Source organism: Gorilla gorilla, chromosome 20 (assembly GCF_029281585.2).
Source record: "Gorilla gorilla gorilla isolate KB3781 chromosome 20, NHGRI_mGorGor1-v2.1_pri, whole genome shotgun sequence".
Taxonomy (NCBI): domain Eukaryota; kingdom Metazoa; phylum Chordata; class Mammalia; order Primates; family Hominidae; genus Gorilla; species Gorilla gorilla.
Window position 1 is genome coordinate 21,063,794 of NC_073244.2, and position 13,267 is coordinate 21,077,060.

At 42.3% G+C, this 13,267-nt stretch overlaps 1 protein-coding gene across 1 annotated transcript in view; it reads right to left on the reverse strand.

Moving 5' to 3' along the window:
* LOC115933039 (sortilin-related receptor-like) overlaps positions 1 to 13,267 on the reverse strand; it is a 224,638-nt gene that overhangs the window by 131,275 nt on the left and 80,096 nt on the right. Inside the window, exons 19-20 of the mRNA XM_055372001.2 lie at positions 12,381 to 12,448; positions 5,337 to 5,517 (exon numbers count right to left, since the gene is read on the reverse strand). Coding sequence (XP_055227976.1) covers positions 5,337 to 5,517; positions 12,381 to 12,448 — 249 coding nt within the window. The remainder of the gene's footprint in view (positions 1 to 5,336; positions 5,518 to 12,380; positions 12,449 to 13,267) is intronic.

The following is a 13,267-nucleotide window of genomic DNA, read 5'->3' on the forward strand; positions in this document are numbered from 1 at the left end:
CAGCACTTTGGGAGTCCAAGGTGGGTGGATCACGAGGTTAGGAGATCAAGACCACCCTGGCTAACACAGTGAAACCCTGTCTCTACTAAAAAATCCAAAAAATTAGCCAGGTGTGGCAGCGGGCGCCTGTAGTCCCAGCTACTCGGGAGGCTGAGACAGGAAAATGGCATGAACCCGGGAGGCGGAGCTTGCAGTGAGCCGAGATCGCACCACTGCACTCCAGCCTGAGCAACAGAGTGAGACTCCATCTCAAAAAAAAAAAAAAAGTCACATGACCCAGTAGTTACGCTCCCAGGTATAAACTAACAGAATTAAAACATAAGTTCACACACAAACTTGCACACGAACATTCACAGCAGCACTGTTTGTAGCAGTAAAATAGTAGACACAAGCCAAATGGCCACCAACTAATACACGGATAAATAAAATGTGTTATATTCATTACAATACTAGTCAGCCATTAAAAATGGTTAAAGTAACGATACATGCTACAATATAAATGAAACTTGAAAACATTATACTGTGAAAGAAACCAGTCACAAAAGGTCACTGATATGGTTTGGCTGTGTCCCCACCCAAATCTCATCTTGAATTGTAGCTCCCATAATCCCCACGTGTCATGGGAGGGACCTGGTGGGAGGTAACTGAATCATGGGGGCGGGTTTTCCTGTGCTGTTCTCATGATAATGAATAAGTCTCACAAAATCTGATGGTTTTATGAAGGGCAGTTCCCCTGCACACGCTCTCTTGCCTGCCGCCATGTAAGCCATGCCTTTGCTCCTCCTTCACCTTCCGCCTTGATTGTGAGGCCTCTCCAGCCATGTGGAACTGTGAGTCTATTAAACCTCTTTTTCTTTATAAATAACCCAGTGTCGGGCATTTCATCATAGCAGTATGAAAATGGACTAATAAAGTCACAAATTGTATGATTTCCATTACATAAAATGCCCAAAATTGAAAAAGCCATAAAGATACTAGGTTAGTGGTTACCAGCATCAGGGAGGAGAAGGAAGTAATGGTAATGGGTATGTGGTTTCTTTCTGAGGTGATAAAAATATTTGGAATTAGGTAATGATGATCATTGCACAACCTTACGAATAAACTAAAAACCACTAAATTGCACACTTAAAAAGGGTAAATTTTGCAGAATGTGAATTGTATCTCAACACAGTTGTAACAAATATTAATTTTAAATGTATTGTTATTATAGTTTTATTTTTAATCTGTAAATATCTGGGTTTTATTGATCACATATGAGAGTTATAAGCATTGGGTGCTTATACATTTAAGTAACATAGTTAAAATAATTTATAAGTAGTTTGGTTTGGGTCAGTTATCCTATAATTCACAACACAGTTTTGTCAGCTGATTTCTCATCTAGAAGCCCACAACACCCTGTAGCAGTTACTAAACTGTTCTGTTACCTCTGATCAACATTAGAGACTAAATTAGCTTAAGGTTGAAAATTGGTTTTCAATAGTGAAATTCGTGGTTGCTTAGTCAGAATCATGAAAATACACATGGACCCTCACTTGGGAGATTGGTGTGACATCAAAATATTTGAATTGGTCATAATATTCTAAAGATACCATCCTGTCATTAACAGGGCATAACAATTTAGAGAGGCCCATAACCTATACTTTTCGGGATAATGCCTGGGACCTGTCAAGACATTGCGATTCCAGTTACCTGATGCCAACTGAAGGGGTAACAGACAACTATCAGCATAGTCAGCAACTACAGGAAGTGAGACAACTATCTGTAAAGGTCCAGATAATAGATATTTTAGGCTTTTGGAGCCATACTGCCTCTGTATAGGTACCTATGCAACTCTACCACTGGGCATGAAAGCAACCTTAGACCACAAATAAGCAACGAGCATGGCTGCGTCCCAGTAAAACTTCATTTACAAAAACAGGTGGTGGGCCACAGTTTCCTAGCATCCACTCTAGAACACAGCGTCTGCAGCATGCAAGGCGTGGGTGGCTGCATCATCTGTAAGGTCACAGAAGAGACTTCAAGTCCACAGATCACGTCTTTGCTTACTGATACACATTTGTGCAAGAAATATCTGGGCCTGGCTTGCATGATAATCTTAATCTGGTAGTGAGGTTATGAGGTTGTGAGGTTGTAGGGGAGTAGCTAACCCTGACCCACCTCAAGCTTTTCAGCAATTACTGTTATCTACTGAAAGAGCCTAACAGTTGTATATTACCAAATTAACAAATCACAGAGGAACCTCATTGTTTCTTTAATGGCCCTATCATTTTGAGGTAGACTATGAAGACAAATAAGTGAACTTCATGTCAAAAAGCAAGGAATAAAAATTAAACAAGGCAACTTAAGGGCAAAAAATACAAAGCACATTACAAAGCCAGAGCGAGGCCAACAGGGTACCAGGAGGTTCTGAAGACCTGGACACCAGCTCCAGTCCAGAAGCCAGGGGGCTGAAACAGTAGCTTGCAAAGGACTGTAATCATTCATGGTGCTGGAAGGAAGCAAAAGAGTTAATCATGCAAAACCAGCTTTCTGTAGTTTTAAAATCAGTTCTTTGATTTTCCCAATTTGATTTGAATTCATTTAACACTAAAGCCAGCTGGAATTTCCCAAGCTCAGGCAGCCTTAGAGCTAGGCAGACCCCAGATAAAAAGTTACACTTGCAGGTTTCAACACTCCTACTGGGAGGGGATTATCTGACCAAGGCCAACTTTGTTTATCTTTGTGGTTTAGCAGTCTGATGTAATAAAAAGGAGGAAAGCACATATTTAATGTGCTATCCACAGCCAGTTGTGTTTCTTTTCCCATCAATCCATCCCTTGAGAAATATTCCCTAGACAGTAGTACAACTCTGTCATTTGAAGCATCTGCCTGTAGAAAGCTCAGGGCAGAGTTTGTCAAACTGGTGATTGTTAGACAACCTTGGGATGATCTGGGGAAAAGTGCATTTGAGCCCTGCAATCTGCACTTGTAACAACTGTCCTTGCCTGATGCTGACGTGGGTACTCCTAAGACCACAATTTGGGAAACACCTCTCAGTGGTGGCCTAACTCATCTTACCTACATCCTCTCGCTAACACCACTGGCCCTGGAATCTGGTGGCTCATCCATGTGCAGAAGGAGGAGCCAGCTCATAACTACAATTTTGCCACCAACAGCATATAAATAAAAAAGCCATACAGAGAGTTAAGAATTGCCTATAAAAGTACCAAAAATTTAATACCTCTCCCACCAAATTTCTAAAAATTGACTACTTTTTAAATTAGGTGGGCAAACATGGCATTCATTCAACTCTATTGTGCATCTGCTGCGTATCAAACATAGCGCAAGGCACTGGGTACTGTATCAGTGAGATCAAAACAAACATGACCCCTAATCTTACCACTGGCCAGGTTTAATTAAAAACTCACCACAGGCACTCTGTAAATCAGATATATCTGAAGAACAGACATAGCTGTCAGACTGGAATGGAGGGCACGGAAAGCTCCAGCTAGAATATAACTTCTTTTTTTTTTTTTTTGAGACAGAGTCTTGCTCTGTTGCTCAGATTGGAGTGCAATGGCCTGATCTTGGCTCACTGCAACCTCCACCTCCCGAATTCAAGCAATTCTCCTGCCTCGGCCTTCCGAGTAGCTGGGATTACAAGCATGTGCCACCACACCAGACTAATTTTTGTATTTTTAGTAGAGACGGGGTTTCACCACGTTGACCAGGCTCGTCTCGAACTACTGACCTCAAGTGATCCACCCACCTCAGACTCCCAAAGTGCTGGGATTACAGGCATGAGCCACCATGCCCGGCCCAGCTGGGATATAACTTAAACTCTCGACCGTGACACCTAGAAATAACCCGGTTAAGAGAAATGCACAGCTATCCATCCTGCCCTGGTTCACGCAAAAAGGACGACAAACCAGGCAGTCAGTCAATGTGTTTTAGAGTTCAGAATTAAAATCACACAATAATTCCAGGCCCAAGGCACTAAGGCAGAAAAGGCCTATAAACCCTGGAGAACTGAAGACAAGCTTTTAGACCATACTGAAAACTCAAGACTGTCCAACTGATGTCACAAGGCACCAGTGCTTGGGCCTGATTTCTCATCTGTGTGTTCCCATCACCCCATCCCTGCCCAAAGCCATTCAAGGATGCTTATGTTTCTGGGCTGCTGTACATATTTGTGCATGTGTGTTTAAGAGAAAGATAAAGAAAGAAACAGTCAAGGCAGGAAGGCACTGAACCAATGTCTATGGGTCAATGCAAATGGCCTGACAAGAAAAACTGCCATAGGCTAATGGTTTTTCAGAACATTTTGCAAGGTATGTAACTGGAAATGCCTCTAGCCTTTAGCCACCCACATCTCTCTTCTCATTCTGTCCTTACTCCCTGCTTTTCCTGCTGGGGAGATCCTCTCTTGACCCTAAAATCCTACTAAGAAGGTTGACCTACTTCCACCTGGCCTGCTACCAATTATAGAAGTAAATGAGAACCTGAAGGAAAACATTACGTCTGATTTCAGTCTCTAAGGTTGACAGTGAAAGACAACAGAGCAACCTCCCAGTTAGCAAAGGCCTTCAACAGAGCCTGAGTCAACAAGGGAAGGGCACCATCAGGAAAGCAAGCTAGTAGCCTCCCAGAAATAAGAGCCCCGCCTGCCCTTGACTGGGCCTGGTTTTTTCCTTTACAACCAGGGAGATAAAGACTGAACTCAATACAATTTCAAGACAAGTCCTGTTAAGTAATCAACTCTGGTTTTGAATGAGCAAGCCCACCATTTTGGCACCTGGCTCCAACACATCAAATCAAGGGGAAGATTTTCCCAAAGGCTGAGAGTTAAGCTACTTACTGACAGCTGGAAGCTTAATTACTGCTTTCTTAGAGCATTAACTCCCACTAGCCAATGACTACACATCCTATTAGCCATGTAAATTAACATGTGTTGAAAAATCTCAAAGAAATCAGCCTAAGTTTAAAGGAAATCAGGCAGTGGGATTAAAGGAAAGAAGCCACTGAGCCACCCTCCATTCTTTGTTCTTTTCATTGGGATTTCAAAGAAATACGTCTTTGTCAAGGATGCTTGGCTACCAGGAAACAACCAAATTCCTAGAGCCTAGAGCCACTTTGAGTGTTTGTCCTAGGCCTCTCCACTCCTCTGACTTCCTAGCACCTGCCAAGCCCTTTGGGAATGTTCGTCAATGTTGTCAATGTTGAGATTCCTTCAGTCAATCTGTCCCAAGCACATCCTTCCAATTCCTGTGTATGCAAACTCACCTGTTTAATCACAGAATGCCAAACTTCACAAAGGAAACTCAAAAGTAGTTTATTCTTTAGTACATTCAACTTACCACCACCTTTGTAGGAAACATGTACTTGTCCCGAAGCTGAAAATCTCTCACTTCCTCAAAGATCACTTCCTGGTTTTCCCGGGACTGGAAGAAATCTGTACTTCGGAAAACAGTGGAGTAGCCAGAGGGTTCATGTCGTTCAATGTAGATGGTATTCGGTTTGTCATAGGGATCAATTCCCCTGGCAGAAAAAAAAAAAAAAAAAAGGTTGTTATCATTTGCACATTTAATTACTAGAGGCATGGAAGTCTTGCAATGAGGATAATCAACTAGAGTTTAGGCCTACCATGGTGTGACCCACAGATCATACTCTCTGTGCCTCAAACATATCCCTTTGGTTACTCCTTGACTCAGGATAGAGGGGACAAATTGCCATTTGTAAGGTGTTTTATGTTGTTTTCAAAGCATCCTGGGTTTAGCTCAAGGCAACCCTGCCCTGCTTAGGAAGAGCAAAAAGTAGTAGTACAAGATTAAATGTTTCAAAATTAATAAGCAAGGGACTGCTTGAAGCTATAAGCAAGTTTCTGGTCTAAAGTTATGAATCTCAGAGGAATGAAGGAGAGTTTTCCCAAGGTGCTACATCCTCTGAAGAACATTACTGGAGAAACCACACCATGAACCTCTGAGCCTGATCCTTCCAAGTGACGCTGCCCTGTCTCTGCCCTGTCCCCTACCAATGTCATGGATCTAGGCAATCTGGAGCTGCCTGTGCATTTCGTCTCCCATGAGGCTCTTCCACAAACTCTTTCTCACACATACTGATCTCCTCGATGTCCTTCAGAAAGGGAGGGCACCTTTCTCCCACTGTGCTTTTGCAAACACCACACTCCCGTGAGGAGATGCCCTCTGCACGCACTCTGATCCCTCCACCCAATTCCTACTCTCCTCTGTCATCAAGTTCAAGTCTTCATCTTCCAGGAAGCCTTCCTCAGTGCTGTCCTCTCTTCTCCCAACACTAGCAATAACATCCCTCTGCAGCATCCAATTCCTACTCTCCTCTGTCATCAAGTTCAAGTCTTCATCTTCCAGGAAGCCTTTCTCAGTGCCGTCCTCTCTTCTCCCAACACTAGCAATAACATCCCTCTGCAGCATCCAATTCCAAGCCTTTTACATGAGTTTGAACTCCAAACAAAGGTATAAAACCCCTTTAGTTGGGTGATTTTTTAGAATCAGTCTTATTCCTTTATGCAGTAATGCCTCTTAGACACAGTATTTTATTGTTCACCATTATGTATTTGTCTGAGCTTCCTAGACACAGTATAGATGCCTCGGAAGGCCATGTCTTAGATTTCATTTTACCCTATAGTATTCCTAGCTGAAGAGATACTTTCTGCATTGGATCTGTGGGGCAATTCAAGAAGCTAATCCAAAATGAAAACATAGAATGACCAGGCCAAACTACCTTGGAGAAGAACTTCTGAGCCAGTGATCCCCCAAGAATCCCCACACAGCAGCTCAGAGGACAACTTACCTGCTCCAGGTCTCCTAACATTCTCAAGAACACCAAGGCCATGGGAACCATTCAGCAAATGGAAAAAATAAATGGTAAAGTCGGGAAGATAGTCTTGTAGTGAGAATACAGAGTGATGACTCAAGGAAAAGCAGAAGGCCTCAGTTAGGTAACTGCCCTTATACAATCCCATATGCATGATGGCTCTCAGAATAATGAAGGTAATCGTGTCAAATTCCTTCAGAGATATACTGTCAAGAGCATATTCCCCCCACCCCTCCCAAAAAGGAAAACAAGAAACAGAAAAACAAGAACCTCTTTTGCCAGATGTACTGGGTCACACCTGTAATTCCAACACTTTGGGAGGCTGAGGCCAGGGTAGGGAGGGGGACCATTTGAACCCAAGAGTTCAAGACCAGCCTGGGCAACATAGTGAGACTCCACCTCTACAAAAAATAAATTTAAAAAATTTAGCCAGGTATGCTGGCGTACACCTGTAGCCTCAGCTACTCAGGAGGCTGAGGTGGGTGGATTGAAGCCTGGAAGTTTGAGGCTGGGTGAGCCATGATTGTGCCACTGCACTCCAGCCTGGGCAACAGAGCAATACCCTGTCTTGAAAAAACAAAGAAAAAAGAGCTTCTTTTTACAATGGGAGCAAGACTTGAGTTTTGCCCTACAATCTGGATTCTTAGGGCAACGGAGAAACCAGCAGCTTTGGTCCCAGTGTGGGAGAACACTATTCTTCATTATCAGATCCTCTGTGTGCATGTGTGGGTGGATGGTGGCATGTTCTCTTCTTTTCCACAGTTAGAAGTACTGATTAAAGTACTTCCTCTAGCCAGAGGATATGCAAATTAAAATGAGGCTGCTTGGTATTTTTTAAACGGCAGAGAGGAAGGAACCTTTATTGAGCTATTTTGAGACCCAGCTCACCTCTATTATTCCTTCCTAGCCAAAAGCAGCAGCCAACACCTAGAGATAGAAAGAACTGTGGCTTTCATCCCAATTTTCTTCCATAATCCATATTTGGACCTCCCATTTCTGCAAGCTGCTCCACCTACAAGTTCTCATACTTTGCAATCACTTAGACTTCCAATGTCTTACGCTCACTGACACCTACTTTCTATTGTCTTTGTCCTCATTGAGAAATTCCAATCCTTGCTCTATCTCTGAGCAGTCACCAGCCTCACCTGAAATCCCTCAGTGATACTCCACAGGGTATCTTTGAGTCCCCTCAGCCCCCTCCAGGTCTTCCACTGTTCTGTCTTGCCAATCGCAAGCTCCGGACCACGTAAATTTTTAGCTTTCCCACTCCTGCTGCCCCCAACTTGCCAAGCATTGTTGAACAAATGTATATCATTATTCTGAGAGACTAGATTACACTTTCACTTATTATGGGGAAACCTAGGGGGAGAAATCCCACAAATAGCCTAAAATCCCCTAACCGACATGTCATTACCTTCAATGAGATAAACCAGTCCTTTCTCCCAGGATATCTGTATATCTACACAGAGGCAGAAGGTACAATATGATTTTAGAACTTAAAATTTCTAAATTGTATGTTCCCTTATCTAGTAATTCTGCTGGTTTTCCCTCTTAATTTATAGTTTCTTAAGCAGATAAAAGAACAATTTTTCCCTTAAAATTCAAATAAAGCAGAAGAAAGTTCTAATGGTTCTCCTTGAGGAGAGTGTGTCCTTGGATGAGACTGTGGTTATAATTTCACTAAGATCCCACAACTTTTGCTCAAGGAAAATAACAAAAGGGTGAGAAACAGCTACCCTCTGTGGAAACATAAACAGAGTCTATGGGTGTCTGATGATGGTCAGCTGTAAGGCTCCTCAACATACCAGCTCCATCTTTACCATCCTCTATTACTAAGGAAGCAATACTAACTAAAAGACATTTCACTTTACATGGAGAACTAAAAGAAACAAAGGCAGTATCTACATCTTCTGGGACCATTACACTTAATGAGGACTAAAATTACAAGTAAAAGTCTAAAAACAAATGAAAAACTAGGAGATAGAAATATACATACACACACATATGATCTATCTCATATCACAGCCAAAGGGCTAATCTCGAATATATAAAGAGCTCCTTGAAACCAACAATGAAAAGACTAATAATCAAATAGAAAACAGGCATGAGATCAGGCATGGTGGCTCACACCTGTAATCTCAGCACTTTGGGAGGCCAAGGTGGGTGGATCACCTAAGGTTGGGAGTTCGAGACCAGCCTGGCCAACATGGTGAAACTTCATCTCTACTAAAAATACAAAAATTAGCCAGGCATGTTGGTGGGTGCCTGTAATCCCAGCTTCTCGGGAGACTGAGACAGGAGAATCACTTGAATCCGGGAGGCAGAGGTTGCTGTGAGCCAAGATCATGCTACTACACTCCAACCTGGTCATACTTAAACAGACAAACAAATAAATAAAACAAACCATAATCCCAGCACTTTGGAAGGCCAAGGTGGGAGGATTGCTTGAGGCCAGGTGTTTGAGATCAGCCTGGGAAACACAGGGAGACCTCCTTTCTACAAAAAAATGTAAAAATTAGCTAGGCATGGCTGTACATGCCTGTAGTCCTAGCTACTTGAGAGGCTGAGGTGGGAGGATCACTTGAGCCCGAGTTTGAAGCTGCTGTAAGCTATGACAGTGTCACTGCACTCCAGCCTGGGTAACAGAGTGAGACTCTCACTAAAAAATATAAAATAAAAATAAATAAAATTAGCCAGGCATGGTGGCAGTCACCTGTAATCCCAGCTACTCAGGAGGCTGAGGCAGAGAATTGCTTGAACTCTGGAGACGGAGGTTGCAGTGAGCCGAGATCACGCCACTGCACTCCAGCCTGGGCAACAGAGCAAGACTCCGTCTCAAAAAAAAAAAAAAAAATGACCCTTAAGCAGATTAAAAGATGTTCTAACTCATAATAAGGAAAATGCAAATTAAACCACAGAGATAATATTTCTTCCCTAACACATTGGCTGTGGAGGGAGACACTATTCTATATTGTTGAGATGAGTGCAAACTTGACACTTTCTATATCAAATCTGCCACTCTCTACCAAAGTTACAGTTTTAAGGATTTATTCACTGTGGATATATCAGTGCACAAAACTTACAAAAGTCCTTGCCCTTGGGAAGCTTTCATTCTATTGAAGGGAGAAAGACAAATAATAAGCATAATAATAGTATATTAGAATGTGGTAAAGTGCTCTGCAAAACAGAACAGAACACAGTACAGGAGATTGGTAGTAATGGGGGAGTAGGTGCAATTTTATTTTTATTCATTCATTCATTCATTCATTAAGACAGTTATTATTTATTTATTTATTGAGACAGTGTCTTGGTCTGTCGCACAGGCTGGAGTGCAGTGACGCAATCTCAGCTCACTGCAACCTCCACCTACCGGGTTCAAGCGATTCTCCTGCCTCAGCCTCCCGAGTAGCTGGGACCACAGGCGCCCGCCACCATGCCCAGCTACTTTTTGTGTTTTTAGTGGAGATGGGGTTTCATCATGTTGGCCAGGCTGGTCTCGAACTCCTGACCTCAGATGGTCCACCCACCTCGGCCTCCCAAGGTGCTGGGATTACAGGCATGAGCCACCGCACTTGGCCAGGTGCAATTTTAAATAGGATCCTAAGGTGGGCATAAATGAGGTGGGCTTCATTTAGAAGATGTTATTTGAGCAAAGACTGGAATGAGGTAAGGGAGTAAGCAGTAAGTATATCTTGGGTAACAGCATTTTAGGCAGAGAAAACAGCAATTGCAAATATCCTGTTCCCTGTGGTAAGAAGGTATCTGACATTTAATCTGAGAGAAATGATGAAGCATTAAAGGGTTCAAAACAGAGGAACAAAATGATCTAATTTATTTGAATAGACTCAAACTGACCACATGCTGAGAATTAATGATAGAAAAACAAGAGTAAAAGCAGAAAGACTAGTTGGGAGACTAATGAGCTATGACACTGGAGGCTGGCACTAGAAGTGGTACCTGAGTAGAAGATTCTAGATATATACTGAAGGTGAAGCCAATAGGATTTCCTGATAGAATGAATTTAAGCATAAAACAAATGTGAAATCAACGATGACTCCAAAGATTTTGGCCTGAGCAAATGAGAAAAATTATAGGTGGAGCTGATTTGGGGTGGTGAAGATCAAGAGTCAATTTGCGAGGGGTCAAGTTTGCAATATCTATCAGTCATCCATGTGAGTGAATGGATAGCTGTTAGATAAACCCACTGACCCAGCATACCCACTCCTAGAAATCTGTCCTACACATTTGCCTGCACATGTACAAATTCATATAATTCAAGATCCTATACTACTTTATCACTGTAATAGTAAATTACGATAAGTATATTACTATTTACTTCTAGAAGTACTTCTTGAAGTACAGCCTGTTTATTTCACTCCTCTTCTCAAAAAACTACAGGGGTATCTCATTGCTTTCAGAATGTAGCCCAAATTCCTTTATCAAGCAATGCAGATTCTAATACCAACTTCCCTTTCAAAACTTCACCCAATACACTGTCCAAAATTAGGAGTTCATGTTCTCTACCCAAGCACCACATTGGCGCATCCCTGTGCCTTTCGCAAGTCACTTTGTTCCTCTGCCTGGAATTCCTGTCCTCCACACCTCCACACAGGGACATCCTACCTGTTGTGCACATCCTGGATCAAGGACCACCTCCTCTACACGGCTGTTTATGATCCTCCCATCTGGAAGGATAAATCCTCTCTCTAGCTTCTCATACTATGTCTGTTACCTCTGTGCCTCTTTCACAATGTGTGTTATGTACCTGAAATGTCTTTCCTTCACTCTCCTTAATAACTATATCCATAAATTATTCAACTTCTTATACCCTTAAGAATCTAGTAGGTTTTATATTTAACAGACATTCAAGATAATGTTATGAACAAATGCAGGAATTTTTTTTTTTTTTTTTTTTTTTTTTGAGACAGAGTCTCACTGTATCGCCCAGGCTGCAGTGCAGTGATGCGATCTCGGCTCACTGCAACCTCTGCCTCCCAGGTTGAAGCAGTTTTCTTGCCTCAGCCTCCCAAGTAGCTGGGATTTATAGGCACATACCACCATGCTCGGCTAATTTTTGTATTTTTAGTAGAGACAGGGTTTGACCATGTTGGCCAGGCTGGTCTTCAACTCCCGAGCTCAGGTGATCTGCCCACCTCAGCCTCCCAAAGTGCTGGGATTACAGGCATGAGCCACTGCACCCAGCGAAATGCATGAATTTTATATAGAGAAAAAACTCCCACTTCTAATATGATGCTCTAAAAATGAAACTCTACAAACATGCAAGGGCCTCAAGATTCCCCTGGGTTCCCTGACTGATTGAAAAATGCAAAAGCTCTACCACTCCTCTCATAAATACCTTACTTTCTCCTCCCCGCTACTCTCTCCCCCAGTGAGATCACTGTACTTGCAGCTCTAATTCTCAGATCTGGAAAAATATATTTCCTGAATATATTGACATTTCAGGGGAGGGCAGTTTGTCCACCATGAAGGAGCTAGAACTGGAGAAAGGAGGTTACGTACATCAAGATTTCTCAGATGACACAACTTACCAAGAAAAGGACTTGACATGTTCCTGAATCATGATCCAGGTCTGGCCAAAGTCATCTGACTTCCACAGCTGCAAAGACAAGTGGTCATGATGCAAGAGGCATGTACAATACAACCTGAATGGCATCACCATCAAACACCCGCTGAAATCCCACCTTCCGTGACATGCTGTCTGTGAAGGCAGGCACTGAGACTGCCAAAGCCAGCTCAGTTGCTCCAAAAGCAAACAAGGGCAAGAAAGGAAAGACAACTGTGTACCTATGTGTTCTCTCAATAGCAACTGGAAGGAAAAATGAGTAGGACTTGCCTTCCATTTACGGATTACCAAAAATTATATTTCACTCAAGACTAGCCTCTAGGTAATGGTAAAAACCACCGGATGATTATACTCAGCACTTTTCAATGAAGAAACAGTGTCCTTAAAAACCTTTCATGGATAGCAGCATTATTCACAACAGCTAAAACGTGGAAGCAATCCAAGTGTCCATGAGGGATAAGCAAATAAGCAAAATGTGGTCTATGCATACAATGGAATATTATTCAGCTTTAAAAAGAAAAAAATTGACACATGCTACAATATGCATTAATCTTAAGGACATTCTGCTAAGTGAAATAAGTCCATCACAAAGGGACAAATAGTATATAATTCCACTTAGGAAGTACCTAGAGTAGGCAAAAGCATAGAGACAGAAAGCAGAATGGTGGTTGCCAGGGGCTGGGGGCAGAGAGGTATTATTTAATGGGTGTAGCGTTTCAGTCTTGCAACATGAAAAGTGTTCTAGAGATGGATGGTGGTGATGGCTGCAAAACAACATGAATATACTCAATATCACTAAACTGCATGCTTAAATCGTCTCAAAAAATAATAATATTTTACATAACCAACCAC